Source organism: Melopsittacus undulatus, chromosome 2 (assembly GCF_012275295.1).
Source record: "Melopsittacus undulatus isolate bMelUnd1 chromosome 2, bMelUnd1.mat.Z, whole genome shotgun sequence".
Lineage (NCBI taxonomy): Eukaryota > Metazoa > Chordata > Aves > Psittaciformes > Psittaculidae > Melopsittacus > Melopsittacus undulatus.
In genome coordinates, this window is record NC_047528.1 from 6,761,797 (window position 1) to 6,784,320 (window position 22,524).

General features: G+C 39.4%; 1 protein-coding gene across 1 annotated transcript in view; it reads left to right on the forward strand.

Moving 5' to 3' along the window:
• Window positions 1-22,524, forward strand: part of LOC101881240 (disks large homolog 2) — a 423,431-nt gene that overhangs the window by 212,708 nt on the left and 188,199 nt on the right. The window contains 3 exon segments of the mRNA XM_034072915.1: window positions 177-333; window positions 16,677-16,730; window positions 16,732-16,780. Of these exon segments, the coding sequence (XP_033928806.1) occupies window positions 177-333; window positions 16,677-16,730; window positions 16,732-16,780 (260 nt within the window).

The window sequence follows — 22,524 nt, forward strand, 5'->3', positions numbered from 1 at the left end:
ATTGCTACCTTATCTGTTTCCAGTTACCAGATTTATCTCATTTGTTAAATGGTTTATTTAGGTAATAATGAGCCATTGTGTCTTAAGCAAAACATAGCACGCTTCAGATGCCTTGAAAAATGCATCCACACTGAGGGTTTTGAATGGATAAACATTATCCTTCTGTTTCTATACAGAGAGCCTCGAAAAATCATCCTGCACAAGGGCTCCACAGGACTTGGTTTTAACATAGTGGGAGGAGAAGACGGGGAAGGCATTTTCGTGTCTTTCATCCTAGCAGGCGGGCCTGCCGATCTCAGCGGAGAACTGCAGCGAGGGGATCAGATCTTGTCTGTAAGTATTTGTGCTGGGCTCTGCTGGCCAACCACTTCATCTTGTTCTTTGTTCTGTGCTGCAGGGAACACACAAATAAGGCATTTTTGGTTTCTGTGTTGTGTAATCCACGCTGGAAACAGTTTATCACTGAGTATTTTGTTTATTTGCTCTTAGGTTTTATGGCATTTGCTAATGGTGTTACTTGCTCTTAGCTCAGAATGAGACTTTCCTCTGCTTAACACTATCTACAATGTGGCAACACCACAGGGAGGACCTAAACACAGTGCATACCTCAGCATCTCCCAGTGTAGCCCATCATCCGGTTCCATTTTGCCCAAAATGCATTACTTAGTCCAAAGATATTTCTCAATTTCAGCTTGTCTTTGAGGGGAAAAAGCAGTACAACGAAACCCTGTAGGCTGGGGATGCCATCTAGTGTGCACTGAACTGCTTAGCAAATGGCACAGTGCAAGAAGTAGATTAACTAGGTTATGTTAATTGTCTCTGTGCCTCTAATGAATTTGATAATCACTCTGAAATTAATTCCCAAATTTTAGAGGATAGAAGGCTTTGTAGCCTGAGGTTATATTTTGCATTCTTAGTCTCAAAAACATCTTCTTAATTTTTGTTTCATGTATATATTGATAGCGCATTTATGTTTTAGGCTCTATCAAGTAATTGAACATCTGACTGTAACAATCTGAATGTAAAGGATTATGAATGTCAATGAAAGCCTTGAAAATGTAGTTAAACATCCATTCACATTATGTCGCCTCACAGTAAAAGGAAACTGTCTCAAACTGATACAGTTGTGGCTGTTCCATGCAAAGTATGTACACAGCCTTAAGGCAAAGCGCTGAAACACAGGAATTATTCATCCCAGATGAGTGATGGACACACTAGGCTGCAGTGTCCCTCTCACTCACTTTGTTGTGCTTTCTATCCTTGTGAATCTTGCATCCTTGGGTGCACTTTGGTTTGCTTTGGGGTGGAAGATGGCTTTAGGCTGGACATGATGTGGTTATGTGGCACTTTTCATGTCAATGTTTAAACCCATGAGGAAGATGGAATACTTTTCCTGTACTGCTAAGGATTATCTTGGCCACTGGCTTATTCTATGAGAAATTAATTGCCTTCCACCTGCCACAGTTTTGGTATGAAAAGGTGGCTAAGGCTGTTTTGCAGTACATATGGAAAATCTGATGAGTTAGCAGCAAAGGGATGCAGTAACCTGAGGTTGTGAGGATTGTAAGAGTATGTTTTATCTAAGCCTGTTCCTTGACAGTGCTTTAACAAAAAGTGAGAAAGGACAAATAAAAGATGTTTAGGTGCCTTGAAGAGCTCCCAGAGCAGAAAGTTTGTAGGACACGGCAAGGAAACCAAAGAAACTCTTAGAATCATAGAATTATAGAATAGTTAGGGTTGGAAAGAACCTTAAGATCATCTAGTTCCAACCCCCCTGCCATGGGCAGGGACACCTCACACTTATAAGGCTGTGAGAATGAAGAGATAAGAAAGTCAAAAGCCTGTGTCAAGAACACCCCAGCCAAGAACCCCAAAGAACAGAAATGGAATTTTTTTCAGGACAATTAGGTAATTTAGTTTTCCTTGGCGAGGTGCAGCAAAATAAATCTGACTGAAAGAGCACTGAAATCAAAACCTTTCACAATACATTGTGTTCAGAAATCCAGATGCATATTTAAAAGTCCATTTTCCTTTCTTTTTAAGCAGGGGTACATTTAACACTGCATGATGCTGCCAGAGTTGAATTTTTAACGCTAATTTTTGTCTGCTTTGTAGCAATGTTTTCCATAAGTTCTAATTACAGTTACCAGTGTTGCTGTCGCAGTTAGTTGTCATGCAAGAGTAGTTTATTTGTTCATTAAGCAGAGAGGAATGGAAATTATTGCCAAATTAGACTGCATGCCTATCCCCAGGCAATCACTAAGTCGGGAACTGCTTACTTGTGTAGTCACAAATAACTATTATGGATCCGTCTTTCCATATTCAGACAAAACAAATTTCATGCACAGGCTACTTTTAGAGCTGGTCAATCTTAGACCATTGACTGGTGAAAAGTCCTAGACACCATAATTTTATAAGGGCTGCTGCAAAGTAGGTCTGCTTCTCTCTGTTTATTCTTTCTTGTCTCATCCCTCAGCAACACTTACTTCCCTATAGATATATTTTGCCCATTTGTTTCTCAAAACATGACCAATCTGATTCTCTAGGAGCAAACAGCACCCTCAAAACTAGTATCGCTTACTCAAGCTTGGTTAAATTGTGGCTGCCCCATCCCTGGCCGTATTCAAGGCCAGGTTGGATGGGGCTTGGAGCAACTTGCTCCAGTGGAAGGTGTCCCTGCTCATGGCAGGGGGTTGGAACTGGAGGAGCTTTAAGGGTCCCTTCCAAGCCAAACCAGTCTGAGATTATTCCATGAAATTTCTTTCAGACAGGGAGCATAGTAAGTAATGTAAACGTTGCAGATGTGGATTTAATTCTCTGATTTAGCTACTGTCCTTTTGTTTGACCTTAGTCAAGGTGCTTTATCTTACTGGGCCTCAGTCTTCCATGTGGAAGAGGATGACCAGAGCAGTTTGCTAATTCATGCTTGTGTAGTGAATATAGAATCATAGAATCATAGAGTAGTTAGGGTTGGAAAGGACCTCAAGATCATCCAGTTCCAACACCCCTGACATGGGCAGGGACACCTCACACTAAAGCACACCATGCAAGGCTTCGTTCAACCTGGCCTTCAACACTGCCAGGGATGGAGCATTCACAACCTCCATTCCAGTGCCTCACCAGCCTAACAGTAAAGAATTTCCTCCTTATATCCAATCTAAACCTCCACTGTTTAAGTTTCAACCCATTACCCCTGGTCCTATCACTACAGTCTCTAATTAATAGTCCCTCTCCAGCATCCCTGTAGGCCCCCTTTGGATATTGGAAGGCTGCTATGAGGTCTCCACACATCCTTCTCAAGGCTGAACATCCCCAACTTTCTCAGCCTGTCTCCATACAGGAGGTGCTCCAGTCCCCTGATCATCCTCGTGGCCTCCTCTGGACTTGTTCCAACAGTTCCATGTCCTTTTTATGTTGAGGGCACCAGAACTGCACACAATACTCCAAGTGAGGCCTCGTGAGAGCAGAGTAGAGGGGCAGGATCACCTCCTTTGACCTGCTGGTCACACTGTGGCAAAGTGTGGTCTACTTGAAAGATGTGTATTCTCACCTTTGGGAAGGAAACTATAAAAATACTTTACATAGAATACAAATGCATGAATGAGACCCAACAAAGCTAGGATATCCCTGCCCATGGCAAGGGGGTAGACTAGATGACCTTTAGATGACTAGATGACTCTCCCAAACTAGTCTATGATTCTATAAATCTATGGAATATGCATTGCATTTGAGTGACACACTGGATGTGTACATAGTCCCAGAGTCAGCCCACAAAGCTTGAACAAAACCCATAACCTCTCTAATCTCTCTTTCTGCCTGATACTGTTATTTTCCCCTGTGCTGGACACTGGTGAGGCTGCACCTCAAATTCTGTGTTCAGTTCTCAGCCACTCACTACAAGAGAGACATTGAGGTGCTGGAGCGGGGCCAGAGAAGGGAACGGAGCTGGTGAAGGGTCTGGAGAGGATGAGGGACCTGGGGTGGTTTAGTTTGGAGAAGAGAAGATTCAGTGGGGGGGGACCTTTCGCTCTCTACAACTGCCTGAAAGGAAGATGGAGTGAGGTGGGCTTGGTCTCTGATCCCAAGTAAAAAGTGATAGGACAAAAGGAAACAGCCTCAAGCTACACCAGGAGAGGTCTAGGCAGCATATTAGGAACAGTTTCTTCACAGAGAGGGTGCTCAGGCATTGGAAAAGGCTGCCCAGGGCAGGGCTGGAGTCACCATCCCTGCAAATGATCACCACCGTGTAGATTAAGCCCTCAGTGCCATGCGTTAGTGGTGGCCTTGGCAGTGCTGAGGAACCGTTGGATTTGATCATCTTAGAGGTCTTCTCCAGCCCAGATGATTCTATTCTAGGGAGGGCTTCAAGCCTGCAGCCCTCCAGGGCACCGTGAAAGATTGTGGCACAGCCTTGGCCCCAAGAGCAAGTGAAATTTGAGGTTCTTTTTTCTAGATGCCACCAGATGGCATTACAGGATCAATAATCTCAGAGATCTGCCTTTGGAAGCTGACTAAAAGCCTGGGAAAAGCAGCGGTAGCTGCATCTTTCTGTTTTCAGTTAATGGACTGAAATGTTTAACACTTGTCTCAGAAAGCAGGTTCGTATTCCCAATTGCTTCTGCGCACAGAGACAAAATGAATCTTACTGAACGTTGAAGGCAAATTGAAGAATAATGGAAAATGTTCTGTTTCAAATAGTAAAATATTTCAAATAGAAAAAAATAATTATACTGTTACATTCATGATAAGATGCTTTTTTCCCCCCTAAAAGTTAGGATTGTTCAAACACTGGTTTCTTCTTGCTATAATCCATTATGCTCTTGTGAACAAATATTTTGCTTCTCAGTTCTGCGTGTCTTTAAAATGTAGTAATGCCTGCATCACCAGTGTACATTCATCACTACAACGAAATATATCCCTCCCTATAGCATAGTCCTCTTATTAAATATAATGTAAATATTATCAAGTAGCATTTTGTTTGCTACTTGTCATCAAGACTTGATTTGCTGTGTGTATACAGATTAACGTTTGTCTCTGACTTGTATAACTCAAACACAACAGCTCAGAATACCAATAGAAGTATTATTTCTCTCTTAGAGCAGTGAAAATTAGGTGCCAGTATATTCACTGATTTAGACTATGTGAGAAGTCTGGGCCAAGTCTAGACTGAGAGGCTGCTTGAACTCTCATCTAACCCCAAGGCCTCCATCTGTTAGGAAAATGCTGTTTCCAATAAGAATCAAATGTAAAGTTCCTTGATGCTATTCCTGCAGTTTAAAATTCCATTTCCAATGCTAAGGCATATATTGCCGATTAAAAGAGCAATAGGAACCCTGTGTTGTTCACTTAAAATCACCTGCATGTGAATAAATGTTTTCTAAGAGCTATAAACGTTAAAAGTCCATATGTTGTGCATACACCTTTGCTGTCAGAAACCTGTGCAAATCTTATAAATTTAGGAAAGAGGTACACAATACATTTTAGGGGAAATTCCTGGGGAGGCAGGAGAAGGACTATGGTCCTATTCAAACAAACATTAACACATCTTTTTCTGCCTTAGAATCTCAAATAATAATTAAGATAACATATGTCTAGCTATTTTAGTGGTCTTAATCTGCATGTTTCGAAGCACTTTCAGTGCCAAGTGAGCAACTTCACCTTATAGGTACCATCCCTGAAGCACAGAGTTAGTTTACATGTGCGAGTTGAGCAGCAAGTTTCAGATTTACAATTTACAAAGAATGAGTGCATATTGTTCCCTGAATTCCTCAGAAGACATTGCTTTTCAGTTTTATAACTTTTCCATAAGACTGCATCAAGTTAAAAATGTATATAAAAAAGAGAATTCAGGTGAATTAATAGCCATAAGGAGGTAACAGAGAGTATTAGCATTTGGATTATAACTTTTGAAATTGCATCTTGTGTCTTTTGACAAGACTAAACCTCAGATTAAGAACTTAAATTCAGACATCTGAATGCTTGCTGTCTGCTTGCCATTAAAGTCAATAAAGGTTAGAGAATGATTCACCTGGTGAGCTTTGTGTAGTGCAAGTTGAATTGCTGTGTAAGCTTTATTGCCTGTATTGATCAAGTATCCATTGACTTTAAGCCTAAATACTTACGACATCTATATTTAGGTGTCTTAAACTGAATCTCACAAATCATGTGTGTTTTCCCATGTATGTGTTATTTTCTTTCAGCTAACGTGTTTATTTCATCACAAAGAAATGTGAAATATAATTGTGGGCCATAAAACCAGATTTTATTTCATATGCCTGTAGAAAAGCTTCAGTACCTTGTGGTTCACAAGGGCAGGATGAAGCATGGTTGATAGCCTGAAAGTAGAATCAAGAGAAAAAGGACACTGCTTGCTCTGGAGCAGAATGACTGCTCCCAAGAAACACATCCCACGGGTTACCTTAAGGAAATGAAACAAATTTCCTGAAGGATAATTGCTTAACAGCAACAGGAAAAAGAATAGGAAAGGAACAGGCTGCATTGCCAAGATCCAGGTAGTACTCTTGTAATGCTTCCATTTTTTTCCCATCTAACTTAATCATCTAGTCACTATTCTATGATTCTATGATTCTATGAATGAAATTAACCAAATTACTTATTTTCCTCTTGACCTATTTTAGTATTAGGATGTATTCGTATATAGGGAAAGATATTTCTTTTTTCCCCTGCTACTTTCTGAGAATCAAATAACTATGCATTGGGAAAGAGCTATCAGGGATATTCTATGGGGGTTTCTGTCACTGGTACATGACATTGTATGCACTTAGTCTTAACACTAGTATTTGAGCATCTCACTTCAGTACTGTCTCTGATCTGTTATACAAGGCTCTCCCTCACAGAGGAAAAGTGATCTTGGCAGATTTAGGTTGGCTATAAGGGAGAAATTCTTCCCTGTGAGGGTGGTGAGGCCCTGGCACAGGTTGGCCAAGGCAGTTGTGAATGCTCCATCCCTGGCAGTGTTCAAGTCCAGGTTGGACAGGGCTTTGCAACCTGGTCTAATAGAAGGTGTCTCTGCCCATGTCAGGGGGTTGGCTGGATGATCTTAAGGTCCTTTCCAACACAAACCATTCTATGATTCTCTCTCTCTTATATTGATCAGATTTTGTCTCATGACAGCATCGTCCTGCTGTCATTTTCTGTGAGATGTTTGCTTTCACTTACAAACAGCCTAAACACTTCTTTCTACTTAGTTCCTCCCACACAACTCCTACCCACCTTATCACTCACATCTGTAGCAAAAATATGATATGCATTTGAGAAAATGTAGTGTTCTCCAATTTCTGCTCCAAATGTTGTATAGAGCAGGATAGAGTATAAAGGACTTTGTGCTTAATTTATGTTTTATAATTGCTGCAGTTCAAATTGACCTTCAGATTAACTTCCCTTACTTTGGTGCATAGAAGATTTCAGCCTTCTAATTTAAAATGGCTTTTTGCTCATTGTAAAAGCAATAAAACTACTTAGGGCAAAGAGTGCATATTGTTGCCTAGTTACAAAACTAAGAAAAATGGCAAATACCATTTGGTTTTCCTTCTCAGGTTTGAGTTGTTTTGATTTTTTTCCCTCAAATTGCAGCTGGCTTGGAAAGCATTTGAATCATCTTTGTAGGGCTTGGAGTTTTTTCTCCATGGAGCACCAGATAGTCACTCTTGTGTAACAGTGTTGGGATTATAACAGATACTCCCTTTGCCATACAAGAACTATATGCAGAGGCAGTGCCATATCTTTAGGATGCTTACTTCCCTGTGGTGGTGTGAATGCTGCATGACTCCATCCTCTGTCATGGGAGAGTCTACAAAATTCTGTGGTCTTTGGCTGCAGAGGTACATAAATACTCCCTTTATGGTTTTAATATTAGTCCTACTTAGACAATAAGAAAACAACTATGTAAATTTGCTTTGTAGTAATATATAGAATATTGTATGCTATGTGTTGGGAATGTTAGTATAGAATCAAAGCGATGTCTTAAATGGGTAGATCAATTCAGATGTTTGGACTATTTTGGAGAGGTAGGACATGTTTGAAAAATCAAGGGAGATCATTTTGCTAAACACATCCAAAGGATCAGTACTGCATGGTAGGTGATAAATGTGATACATGTGTAAAAGTGCCCCATCCCTGACAGTGTTCAAGGCCAGGTTGAAAGGACTTGGAGCAACCTGCTGTAGTGGTAGATGTCCCTGCCCATGGCACAGGGTTGAAACTGGATGAGCCTTAAGGTCCATTCCAACCCAAATCATTCTATGATTCTGTGAAAAAAAAAGAGAAAGGGAGCTGAGGGCACAGGTGCTGTTATATGTTAATAGGATCACACTAAATAGACTTGCAGGTAGATAACTCCTTAGGAGCAAATAGTGGACTAATCTAAATTCAGGCTTTGTTAATGTTGGGAAGCCGAAGGCATGTAACCCTTTAGGTATTCTCCATAGTTAACAGAAAGATGTAGCCACATCTGGCTTACAGTTTACCTTGCCCTAAAGTAGATATTTGACACAGGTCAGATGACCATTGTGCTGTAAAAGTGTGCATTTCTATTTACTGATTATAGAGACTTTTGGCATTATTTCCCTTTACTGAAATAGATCTCATCCAAACTGACCAGACATTCATGAATCTTTTGGGTAGGGAATATGAAAGAAACAAGTGTAAGTCAGATAATTCCAGATTTTTTTTCTGACCAGTAAGGAGAAAATGGGCTAAAAATGGGGGAATGAAACACAACTTGCCCTTGAGTAGAACATATGGTGGCAAATTTGGTAATTTTGTGCTGGAAAGGAACAAGGAAGTTCAGAAGAATAAGGAACATGAACTTCAAAACAGCATTCATAGTAGCTATGGAAAATCCTACAGGGAGCAAGTTTTCAAGTAAAAATTAATTCAGAAGTAGTAGCTGTCAGCTTTGGAGTTCATATCCTGTCAGGAAAGCCCTAGCATCCTCCTTGACCATAAAAATTCACTGTGATGATCTGTGACAATGTAAGCACTACTATCTGGAAATACCCTTGGACAAGAGAGCTGGTAGCAAATTAGTTTTCAGTGTTGTTGATAAATATGTGTGATCTGAAGGCTGGAAGTTGAACTTCAACATATTCAGCCTCGAAACATGATGTGCTTGTTTTGTAGTCAGGGTAACTGGGTTATATTGCTATAGAAGCTCATAGACTTGTCACTTTGAGACTTCAAAATGAAATAGATAACTTTCTAAAATACAAGCTTAATGGAGCTTCTAGGGAAAAAGTTACCACTTGTATATGCTGGAATGCTACGTCTGTTGGTGACTGCAGAGCTTCCTTTTGTCTTTTATTAATCTAAGAATTTGACTTCCATCTGGAATTCTCCTCTCCTCTCTTCATCACCCCCTTGCCCCATCTTTCTGCAATGTATAACATACCTTGCAATTGCCTTGATGCAGGGACTGTTTCTTAAATTAACTCTCACTTTTCCAAGCACATGCTCAGAAGCTAATGAATTACTTTAACAATTCTCATGAATGAGGCATGTCTCTTTTGCCAAGAAGAGTTAGCTCTCAGACCTGTCAGTTATGTGCCATACAAAGTTAGTCAGTTGGCCTAAACTAGAGGCTGGGTTTCTTGCTGTAATGAAATCATCAGTTGCCTCTAAATCATTCATTTTACAATTGCCTAAATGAGTAGAAATGAGCTGGTGCCAGACTGCTTGCTCTTCAGCTCCTAATAGTTTAAGGAGTTCGCATTCAGTTCAAACATTCTGACTTAGCAAGTTTTGTTTTAAGACTGTCAAACGGAATTATGTCACATCTGATACACTGAACATTTGGGACGAGCTTTACACCCCTCAGTGTAGCCTTATCGTCAGCGTCACAATGAAAGGAAACTAAAAACACAGATTTGAAACCAAACTGCTGTCTCTGGACAAAATGGCTACATCCCTGAGCTTTATTCATTCTGAGATTTGCCCCAGGCTGAACTTTCGCCTTGTGCTTAAACAGACTAGACTCCAGGCATCATTCTGCTCTACTACCCAGTAAGTTTTGGGTTCTTGAGTGATTAAAAAAATTATCATATGACATCAGATGCAAAATAATAGAAACTGGCCATCCATTAAATAGGCTGTTCAAGGAATATCTGCAGTGATTTGTTGGAGGATATTTTGGAAATCCCTTTCAGAAAATAAATAAAATAGATATGCCCTTTATCTGAACAAGCAAACCACCAGGACAGTAACAAAGCAAAACCACTTACAGAATGCAAGAGCTATTTCCTTTGCATTGGTTTTCAAAAACATGCTTTATTTGAGAGCATTGTCTACTCAAAGTTTCTGTCTCTTTATCTCTAAAGCCACAAATGAGCCTTGAGTGTCATGATTCAGGTAGTTTTGATATGAAATGTGAGCACTGAAGATTTACTTCCTCTAGAGCTGAAGGTTCTGGTTAGACAACCTCTCATTCAACCATTGATATATATGTGAGGTCTCATGGTCACTGGATTTGCCATGACACAGTCAATGGCCATCTTACATCTCACAGGTGAGACATAGTGGAAAAACCTATTAAGCAGAGATCAAGACAAGGATTTACTTTTTTGAATTCCCTCTAACTCAGTCCTTGGGATCAGACAAATCACCAATGTCCTTCTGTCTTGAAGCAGCCTCTAAAATAGTTTTTACCTTTATATTTCAGTTCCTGAGTACCTATTGTTTATTGGCTTCAGTTTATAATCTTATAACTCTTATCATCTTGGAGTTATAAGGCACTTGTTAAAATGGAAACCTTCATTTCAGAAGCAGGAGAAATTGAATAATTATTTCTGCTTATACCATCCTTTGAAATTCAAATGTGAAACAAGAGCCCTGCAGCATTATGAGCAAAAATGATCAATGACAGTTTAGTTTTATCCATACACTGGAAGGAAAAATATCTTTCAGAACTCTGTAGAAGCCAAGGTGGTACATGGAATAAATGCTGCCAATAGGATTGTGTCTAAATTACCTAGCTTGAGAGCAGGAGACAAAGAAATCCAGATGCTGAAAACAGAATTAGGGAGAAAGAGGATGATTTCAGAAAGGCAGGAAAGTGAATGGAAGTAACAGTCGTGTAAAGTAAAAGCTGTAGGAGGGAGGAGGGTTAGTTTGATGTTATATCAATTTGGAGTAGAAAGCAGGAACTGCTAGGGAGATGGAATGTATGAAGACTTGAAAAGATGAGACTGTAGTGAGATCCTGGAGCTTAGATGGTGGCAGAAATATAAAGGTGTTTGATTGACCACGCAGAAGGAGGGAAGGTGAAAAAAGCAGCAATTAAATTAATTTAAGAGCTAATAATGAGGTTTCCATTTCAACAGCAATTAACATTCTTACTAAATATTGTGCTTGATGACTATTTTGTGCATAAAATTAATGAAAGACTATTTATATTAATTTAGAAATTAGTTAATTAATATTGGCCTTTTTATGAGCTAGAACAGTACTCATATATTTCATTGGTAATACCAATTGTCTTAATATGGAAAGACTACATGTGTGCCTCTGTCTAGACTTTACCTTTAGCAATGATACCAAATGCCATTGATCACCTCCCAGTTGCTGGATCACATCCAGTCCAGGCTGGTAATTGAACTAGCTGGTAGCTGTTTAGGAACCTGAATGAAGTAAGTTTCATGTCCACTCAAGCTCCAGTGAGCCTGTGTCTCCTTTTCAAAAGCTGTCATTTATTTCAAACTAAGTTTGAACAGGTTTTGAGGAATTCTGATGGAACTGAGAGGAAATAGCTTTTAAGCTGTCACTGCAGTAAAACTCTTCAATGAAATTATTTCAGTCTCAAAGTTTGCCCGTCTGGCATCATTCACAAAAGCTACGATCACATGGGAAGCATATCTTCTTTCAGAAGAATTCCTGTACAATTTAGATTAAAAAAATAAGTCTTTGCCTATGGTTATAGGCTTAACAGGTATCATTTGGAATGATTCATGTGGCCTGGTGAGTCATAAAGGTTGTTGGTTCCTACTGTGAAAGGCAGTGTGTGCAAGACACCTCTTCAATAACGTAATATTAATTTTCCTCTTGCTTCAGAGGTGTAATGCTTTGATGCCTCTTTCAGCTGCTTTAACTGCCTCCTTATACTTCCAGGCAAAAAAAAAAGACATACTAAATGATGTAGCTTGTTCCCCTATAGTGTTTCTTGTTTTCCAGTGAGAGAAGAGTTTGCCTTTAGAATGCCCAGCTTATCAGAGCGTAAAGACCAGCTCACCAGAGGCATAAGTCAGAACTCCAAGGTAGCAAGACAAGGAAAACTGAAAAGGTCATTGAAACTGCTGGCCCATAAAAAGAGGGGAGGAAGATGCTGGGCATGGAGAATAGCTGACATGACATAATAGTATGCTTTCAGTGGAGTTCAGGATGAGACAGCCACAGTGCTTATATGTGCTGAATTGTGCAGTTTTAACTAATCAGAAGTGTAAATGCAGAAAAGTGAGAAAAAAGTAATAATGTGAGACTGAAAATTTGACAGAAACTAAGCTGGAGAGTGAAGCTTCTTCCCTCCTGTGCATTTCTCTGTTTTTTAGTGTTTCTAAAAGTTTTCTTCACCATTAAGGCCATAATGGTGTCTGTACCACCAGTTGCCTAAGGGTGGTTTCCCACCACCATGCCCCAGATCTGGTTCCTGTATCTGCAGTGCTCTGCAAAGCCTCAGTAAATGCAGCTTCACTTGGCAAATGATGCCCTGTCTAAGCTGAGAAAAATCACTGCTCAAGGGCTGTGCTTTGGTGACATGCATAAGTTTCCTGGAATTCTGGACTGAATCAGTTGTGGGACTGTTGTATAGAATGATTGTGCCACCTGCTTGTGAGGAAAATCTTCCCCAGACATGTTCAGGGCAGATCATCCCTGATGTGCTTTTTTCCAGTGTTCCCTCTCTTACTGGAAGACCATGCTTCATCACCAAGTGGTTGCTGCTATATATTCCATTTCTAGTGACTAAACAGGACTGCTAGTGAACATGACTCAGCGTTCCTCTCATCTCTTATTAATCTGCTTAAGAGTACTTAAGTTAACATACCAAGCTAAAGCAGATAAATAGGGTTCTTTGTATCTTAATGCAAACAATGGCAGTTCTAGCTGTAGAGTTGTCTTTATTCAGACTTCAGTTTGCTTTTTCAGACACCAGAAGCTCTTATTTAAGTTCAACAAATACAAGAGTTCAGCCACAACTTGAACAATCTGCTGTATTGTTTGTTCTATTTTTAAAAAGTGCCTTTTTCTCACCATTTAATTTACTGTATAAAAGCACCGTGTTGTGTCAGTGACAGTTCAAAGAAGAAATGAAAAGAAATCCTTTATGTTTCCAGAGGAGGGATATGTTTTTCCTTTCCCTTCCAATTCAACAGAACATTCCAAATGTTCATTTATTCACTGTACAAAGACAAAATAAGGTGGTTTAAATAAACAAATGGCTGAATAAAACACCTTATTCTAGCCTTTATTTGAATGACCTACAAGAGTCATGCTCAAGCATTCTAACAGAGCACAACCAGACCGTAGTAAGTCTTTAAGTGGCACTATTCAGAATTGAACCAATTTGTGCTAATATAGTTTCTTCAGATATTTCAAAGGGACTATAACTCTTCCAGTTTTAGAAGAGGTCTATCTATCCAAAATGCAAATCTTATCTTTCATTTACATTATGATTCAGTATTTAATGAAGTACATAGTGCTTTACTTTCAGTCAATACATGCAAAGGCAATTACTGTAATTACTGTGAACTGTAGTTGCATCTTTCTCTCCATCTCAGTTCAGTTTTGTATGTAGTTTTCAACTATAATCTTGCACCGCAGCACTTCTCTTTGTTTGTAAGCTTTCTAACCACCACCGCATGCAGAAGAGACAGACGTCTGTATAAGCTGGAGGCTCTTCTTATTTCCATTATGTCAAATTCATTTGGAGTTAGGCATCAGAAATTGTGCAGTCAAGTTCATTCTGGGCCAGGACATCAGGATTATGCAGTGAAGCTCATACAGCAGTGCTGTTTCGCTTGTTGTATAACGCTTCTTGAAGGAAGCCCATTTAACAGGAAAAGAACAAGCAAAACCCAAAACCTCCTTCGATATGTATTGAACTTTCCTGCACACATTTGCAATTTTTGTTGTTTCTTTTCTTGTTCATTTCTTTTACTGATTATTCTTAACATAAACTGCGTTAAATTAGTTGAAAACAAAGGCTGAAATCAGATTTAGCAATTTGCAATGAAATCGTCAGGGAATAATATCACTGCATACAACTGTCATCATTAAAACATTGTTTGGAGGAAGAGGCAAGACTAGGGTATTGTTTGTCTTATCCTTTCATCAACTCATGTTATTTCAGCCAGATATTAAGAATTTCATTAAAATGTGTAAATTAATGGTGTCTTTCATGAAGATTTAATGGTGGTACATGAATGTGCTGGTTTTCAACTAGAAGGTTTGGGACTTGATCATGCTTGCTTTTAAATATTAGGAAATAATAGCCAAAAAAAATCAATTTAGTATCTACTGTTCTTGTTCTTTAGAAAGTTAAACTAGGCTATAAGTCCTTTCTAAATTTAACACCTATCATTCTGCAATGAGATTCTGTCAGGTATCGGTGAGCAAAACAGCATGCAAACAGCCTTCTACCTACTTATATGGCGATGGTTTGTTTGATTTTATTCTGCAGCTATGTGACTATATAGTGGTGGTTTGCCTGTTCAACATGACTTCATCTCTTTTGTCTAGCTTGTTTATCATCGTAATAAAAATTACAGAAGATAGAATTGATGTGTTATTTTCTCTATGACATATCTTTTTCTTGTTCTTTAGATTTCAGCCATTCAGACCTGTAAGTCCTCCTCAAGTGTCCTTCCTTGCCTATATCCCAGCAGAAAAGTGGACTTCATGGCAGAGGCATTCACTCACTATAATGTGTTGTGTTTGCACCTTAGCAATCATTTCTTCCAGTCAACTGCCAGTTCAGTGGCTTCTTGGTGTTCTGTGGAAAAGTGAAAAATGTTTTATAAGTTAACTTTGGTGGAATTCCTGTCATATTCTTGGTGCATTCATAGGGTCTTAGTTACTAGATCACATACAGATAGAACTATTGTTTTTCAGAGGAGAACAAGCATGTGGTTTCTTTATTCTTTCCCGCAGCCTCTCCTTTTATCTATAGAGAGATTATTATGATTTATTAATGATTGTTAGGGCTTCATGTTCTGTTAATACAGCTGTTACGGATCACCACACTGTTATCCTGTATTGTTTAGGAGAGACCTTCTAATACAGAGCGGGTGATATCATTCATCTTCATCTCCCCAGCTCATGAGTTAAGGATTCAGGAATACCCCTCTAAGCTTTTCTTAGGTTCATTCTGTTATTTCTTTCTCAGGACTCTCTCAAGGACTCCAGTTATAAAAAGGAAAAGCATCAATAAACCATTCTCTCTATTAAAGGAAAGGTGACTTGGCTTCAAAATTTTCTTCTTTGGAGACAATGAATGAAGGCTGAGGTTTCCTTTATGGTGTAATACAGGCACTGTGCTGCCTAACTATAAGGATTCTGCTTGAAACACCACAATACCAAATCTGTGACTACAGTGCTGTCTTAATGAGTAACCGTAGTGCTAGTACATCTGTGCCCATGGCAATCCATCATCAAGTGTCCTAACACCATCACTGAGCAAAAGTAGGGCACAACACCTATTTCTTCCTCAGCAGTAAGCCCAAAATGTGCTCCTTTCAGGAAGCTTGTGTTCTCCACAGAGGCTGCAGCCAGAATTCCTGTGAGCATCTATGCTCTTTTCCTCCTTCATTCTTCTTTTTAATTTTCTTTTCTTGAGCAGTCAGAAATGGATATATCTCGTGCTGTAGTTTACATGTCAAAGTATCCAGTTCTTTACTGAAACATTATAAAGTAGACAACTGCAGAAATGAAGGGGGAAAGACAAATAAGTACATAAACAAATAAGAGATCTCACACACTTCAATAGAGCCAGGCAGTAACACTGTCACTGCAAAGCAAGACTCAACAGGAGCAGTTAATATTTCTATATATGAATTTTGTCTCTTTCTGGGTTGTTGTAGTGAGGCAGTGAACCTGTGTCTGATAGCAACTCCATTGCTGTCACGTGCAAGAGAGAGGGGTATATATTTAGGCAATAGGAAGAGGGGCTGCATGAAAAGAAAATGGTAGAATGGGGTTCTGCTCTGGAAGTTCTCCAACATGGCAGTTTGTGTTAGAGATTTCCCTGATGCTGCAGACTGGCTGGCAGAGCCTGGCTGAAGGAGGCAGTTTTCCTTACTTGCAGTATTCTGCAGTGACCTTCAAACGCATCAGAAAATATATATTTTGAACTTATCTATTTAATTTTATTTTTGATTGATGAGGAGATTACCAAAAACGTAAACTCAGCAAAGCAGAAACACCAAAAAGCAGCGGTCAGAGAACATGCATGTAAGCATAGACAGACTATGGGGTGCAGTATTAGTGCAGATCCCTCATGGCCTGTCGTAAGTAACATCCTCCCAGCCGTGTTTTGATGTCGTACTTTCACTTTTTGCATCTGGGCAGCTTGACCTTTACATCTATCAGAGAGTTAAAGAAACAGCTCAGCTCTGCCTTTCTGTCTAATGTTAAACTACTCAGATCTGTTGTTGTTTGTGTTCCTCCCGCAGGTGAACGGTATTGATCTTCGAGGTGCTACCCATGAGCAGGCTGCAGCTGCGCTGAAAGGGAGCAGGGCAGACGGTAACAATCATAGCACAATACCAGCCGGAGGGTAAGCAAAATAATAAACTTAAATCATATGGTAAAAAGATAAGTGCTCTAAAGCCACCTGTTTAATGGGATTGAGGCTGCTGTAGATAGTGCTTTTTCCCAGCTACTTGTCAGAAGTCATCTGGAATGAATATTCAAGTGGCAATTCCATCCCAAGGAAATGGCTTGTATTTTTAACACAGACTTGGCTTTTAGAAAGTATTTTGTGCAACAGTAAGAACTATCTTTAAATGTGCATGTAATAAGTAATCAACAGTTTTATAATTTTATTTTCATTATTGATCATCTTACATTCTTTTCTATTCTCCTTCTGGAGACAGTGGCAAAATATAAGAATGAAACAGAAACAGCAGGAAGATCTGAAGTTGCTTCATGACTGTCAGCTGCAGAATCAAACAAAGATAAATGCTTCCAGCTAAATGCATAGAGTTCTCATTATTACTTTGTGGATGATTGTGTCCTGTACCTCCAGGGCAACTAGACCCAGATAACAAGTATTTCCTAGAGAAAATGCTGATGCTTTCTGACTAAAAGCATTAACAGGAAATTCAGCAAAATATAAGGCATTCAAAGTGACATGTATCATAACCCGGAATTTGCTGTCTAATTATTTAGCTTTCTAGAGTTTAAGCTTGTTTGCAGTGAGAATAAGGGATTGACTGATTTTGCAAGTCCAGAGTTAAGTGGCTGAACTCTTTCTCATTGTCCATAGAGCTACAGCCCAAATGACTCCCTGAGAATCCCATGGAATTTGTGAAAGGAATATTACTTCCTGATAGAAACTGTGGTTTTCCTCCACAGAGTCATTACTTTGAAAACTCTTTACCAGATGAATTCAGCAACTACAGGTGCCTGTGAAGACTTGCCTGACACCATTTTAATCAGTTTTCAGTAAACAGTTCTAGCTCAATTCACAAGTCCCTGCTATGACCTGTCAACACAAGCTGTTGATTCTGCCTCACTGTGCCCAGGCCTAGGCCACATTTAGGTCTCCAGCTGGAACACAATAGCTCTAATAGCAGGCTCAGCTAGTCAGTTTTGGCAGGAACACAGGGAAGATGAATTAGTACTGCAGGATTTGTCCAGCATGAGATCTTTTTTTCCTCCAGATCCTGATGATTAGCACATAAGGAAAAAAACAAACTGGTGTTTTAGTCAAACTTATAATTGTGCTTCATATCTGGTATCATGCACTTGAATCACCAAATATAATGAATTAGGTCATACTAAGAAAGGAGCAGAGGAGAGCAAATGCAATTGCAAGTGTCTGTCTTTAGTTAAAGAAATGGAACATATTAATATACAAAATGCATAAGTAATAATCAAAGTTATTTCAAAGAAAAAGTATTGAAAAGCAATTCCATCACAGATAGCTATCCACTGGGTTCTGAATAAAACTGTGTTCCCATTAGTTCCAGCAGTCTTGTTTGCTGTCTGGCAATTTTATACTGCAATTATCACCATGGTGTCTGAGTACTTGTAGCAATCACTGGCATTTCACAGTTGTTCTATGCCATGGTTAATATATGGAAAATACATCACTTGACAGATTTTTTCCTGTTATATTGTACTATTTTTCCCTATATTTTACCAGCTCTGTACTATGTCAGATTCCAGTTTAGTGAGCATGCAATTCAAATTATGCTGATGAAATCCATCAAGAATCATACTGCATATTTATTCCCTTTTTCCCATAACACTGCTTCATTCACCAAAACCCCTGTTGAGGGCAGACTAGTCCTGACTGCTGAGTTCTTTTCAGTGAAGCACAGCCAGTTTTCTGTTCATGGAAATAGTTCTAAACACACACTAAAGAGAGTGCAGCTGGGTGAGAAGCAAGGCCCAAAAGTTAGATTTTCAATGAAAACTGATTAAATCTTTCAAGATATTCAGTAGCTGTCCAGCACATGTAGTATTACTGCTGGAGTATTTAATTTTAATCTGAGATGCTGGTTAATGCCAACTGTATAAATATAGGTGTGAAAATGAAGTATTTCTTTCTTAAAGATACCTAACAGCAAAGAAAAAGCAAAGAAAACAGCAGATATAAAAGGACACCAGTTTTTAAACCAGTTGTTTAAATAACTTGGCAAGGAATTTAAGGATTTACCAGGTAACACAGAAAGACAAACACACTCTGTATCAGCATAAAAGCTTATTTTATTCTGAAAAATCCTGCAGAACTCTTTTTGTCCTTCTCTGTTATTTATATCTGTTCTCTTATTTACCACATCTTGATACATATATTTGAACATAGTCATAAAATACAGTCTTAAAACTGTGCTTCCCTCAGGGGCTCTCATTTTAAAATGCTTCCAAAATGTGTAAAGTACATAAGCAAAGTAGGCTTGGTAGCTTGACCTTATCCATTTTCATACTGGAAGCTCTGAGTTATTACTGCAACTTAAAGTTTTTGGGGGGGACATCCAAGAATAACCACTGTAAATGTTAACCGAGTACTATTTTATTTTATTTATTTTATTTTTATTTTTAATTTTTTATTTTATTGTATTTGCTTTCTTTTATTTATCTTTTCCAGATTATTAAGCCTTTAGATGCTGTTGAAAACAAAAAACGTTCAGTGAAGCCATTAGCTATTGTTATTTCAGGTTTTAAGTGATGTCTCTACAAGTGCCAATTAATACTATAAGCCAGCTGATGATTAGAAATTCAAATCTTTAGTAGGGAGAGCTTATATTCCAATGTTTTAGGTTTTTATGCACTAAGGAAAAGCTTACAGCACACTTATCTTGGCAGTGTCCTCCAACACCAAATAATATACCTTGCTGGGGGAAAAAAAGAGCAAGGTGGGCTCCTATAGGAACAGCTTTCAAAGTTTAGACTTTCCTTGTTTCAGTAAAGAAGTTCATCGAAACCTCCTGTGAACTCCCTCACATTACTGTGTATAGACTTGGCAGCAAATCTCGTGAGAATGGCAACTCCTGCAAAAACATCTAGAGCTTGCCATCAACTTGAAATAGCTTTTCCTCTTGATATTAAGGCACTTTGTTTTCTCATCCTGTCTTGAACAAACAAGTGCAGAGACTAGTTCAGATAGAACAGTATCACAAAGCTTTTGGATGCTGTCAGACTTGTGATTGGTGATGGGTGCTTATCTGAACTACACTGCCTGTCGCTCAGGTGGAAGTGGTCCTTGAGCAAATCATAGAATCATAGAATAGTTAGGGTTGGAAAGGACCTTAAGATCATCCACTTCCAACCCCCCTGGCCATGGGCAGGGACACCTCACACTAAGCCATCTCACCCAAGGGCTTCATCCAACCTGGCCTTCAACCCTGCAAGGGATGGAGCTTCACAACTTCCTTTCCAGTACCTCTCACACCTACAGTAAAGAATTTCCTCCTTATATCCAGTCTAAACTTCCCCTGTTTCAGTTTTAAACCTGTTACCCCTTATCCTATCACTACAGTCCCTAATGAAGAGTCCCTCACCAGCATCCCTATAGGCCCCCTTCAGATACTGGGAAGGCTGCTATGAGGTCTCCACGCAGGCCTTCTCTTCTCCAGCCTGAACATCCCCAACTTTCTCAGCCTGTCTTCATACAGGAGGTCGCTCCAGTCCCCTGATCATTCCTCGTGGCCTCCTCTGTACTTGTTCCAACAGTTCCATGTCCTTTTTATGTTGAGGACACCAGAACTGCACACAATACTCCAGTGAGGTCTCCCAGGAGCAGAGTAGAGGGGCAGGATCACCTCCTTTGACCTGCGGGTCATCGCTAGCCTCTTGATTGCAGCCCAGGATACAGTTGCTTTCTGGGCTGCGAGCACACACTGAAGCTGGCTCATTTTCGTTTTCCTCATCAACCAACACCCCCAAGTCCTTCTCCTCAGGGCTGCTCTGAATCTCTTCTCTGCCCACCTGTAGGCTGTGCCTGGGATTGCTCCAACTCAGGTGTAGGACCTTTGCACTTGTCAAATACTGTGAAAAGAGCACAGAAACAGTGGAACAAAGGAGAGTGGAACATAGAAGCAGTGATTGCATGAAAAAGGAGCTGAATGGAAATACAAGGGGTAGTATGAAGAATAAGAATTCAGCTCTTCTACTTTTCACTTCCGTTATCCTCATGTATGCTCACCATCTTTATTTCCTTAATTTCTCTAGAGAAATAGTAGAGCAAGAAAGAGATTTAAAATCTAAACAAATGCAAATTCTGTGAATAAAAAATTTGAAAATATTATTGGAGCAAGAGAAAACAAATAACAGAGATTTAAAAGTCAGGTGTACGACACCAAGAGTAGCAGATTATAGCTTAAGGAACAGGAGCCATAACTCTGGGCTTTTTAAATCATTCCTTTCTTTGTTTTAAAAACTGAAGATCACCTGTGTACTGTACCTTATGTACACACATTTCATGGTGGTCATGTAGTGTCAAGTATCATGATCTTTAAAATCACTTTAGATATATTTCATATGGAGGCTTATGCATGTGTTCAAAGTATACTAGGCATCCCCAGGCTTCAGAGAGATAACTTGTTTATATCCATGGGCAGCTCACATATTCTGTGCATGGTTGAAATTACTGAAGAGAATTCAAAGACCAAAAGCCAGATAGAACAAAATTAGAAGAGGAACCATCTCTTATGTTGAGCTTTGCTCTCCAATTTCCAATGTTCTTGGAAGCATTTTAACTCCCCTCCCAGCTTAGCAACTCCCAGATCACTTAAAACATTGTACAGATACAGAGCTACTGAGCAGGACCTTCTGTGAAATAGAAATCTGAGCCTGGACATTATCATAAGGTGGAACAGTGTGTCCCTGTTACATAATTAATTAGTAATTAAAATGGGAACATATCCCACATAGGAGAACACTTTTTTACACTTAAAGTTTTTTTATGCAGGACATCTTTTGATGCTAATGGCAGCCGTTGCAAATTACAGCCTAGTATGGAAGGAATTAAGGAAGGAAAACGAAACAAAAGATTTTGCCATTGAAAACTGAAATGTATTTTCAAAGGAAAATGAACTTTAGTTGAAATAGTGGCAATTTGTCCTGAAAGACAGAGCTTGGGAATGGGGTAAACTGAACACTGGACTCCTCATGAAGCTGCTAAAAAGCTTTATTGCACATTTTAGTCTCAAATACTCATGTTCCTCCCCCCTGCAGCAGCATGAAAAGGTAGAACTTAGCCCTAAGAATATTCAATGTCAGTGGTCTGCAAGCTGCCTTGTGCTGCATTGCAGTGCCTCTGCAGCTATTCCCTCACAGCAGCCCCTGGAAAACTTCAACCACTCAGAACTTTCATGTACTTTAAATCTTTCAAGTCAGCCAATTAAATTTGCTTTCTTAACAGCTTGCATATAGGGAAACCATCCATTGATTGCAGTTTGATTAGCCCAGCCAACAGTGAAGAGGTCAAAACGTTACAGTTAGAGATTTCTGCTTTATCACCTTTTGAATTAGCTGTTAGCTGCTTGCTCAGTGACTCTTGTGCCTGCCCTGCGGTAAGTAGCTGAGGTTTAGTTAGAGCAAGAGTATCATATGAAGAGAGACTGGATAGGCAGTGTCTCTTTGCAAACATTAGCTAAGGAAATTACTGGAGAGCTACACCTACAGTTAAAAGGGTCTCAGGGCAGCTACATGCACTCGTTAGTTCTTTTGTTCCTGGATTTGGGAGGCCTTAGAACAGACTCACATTCATAAGCAGCATCACCTTTACAAAAGTATCCTTCTTGTCTTACAAATTCTTTTGACCTGCTAATGCATGAGATCTGCTTTTTTTAT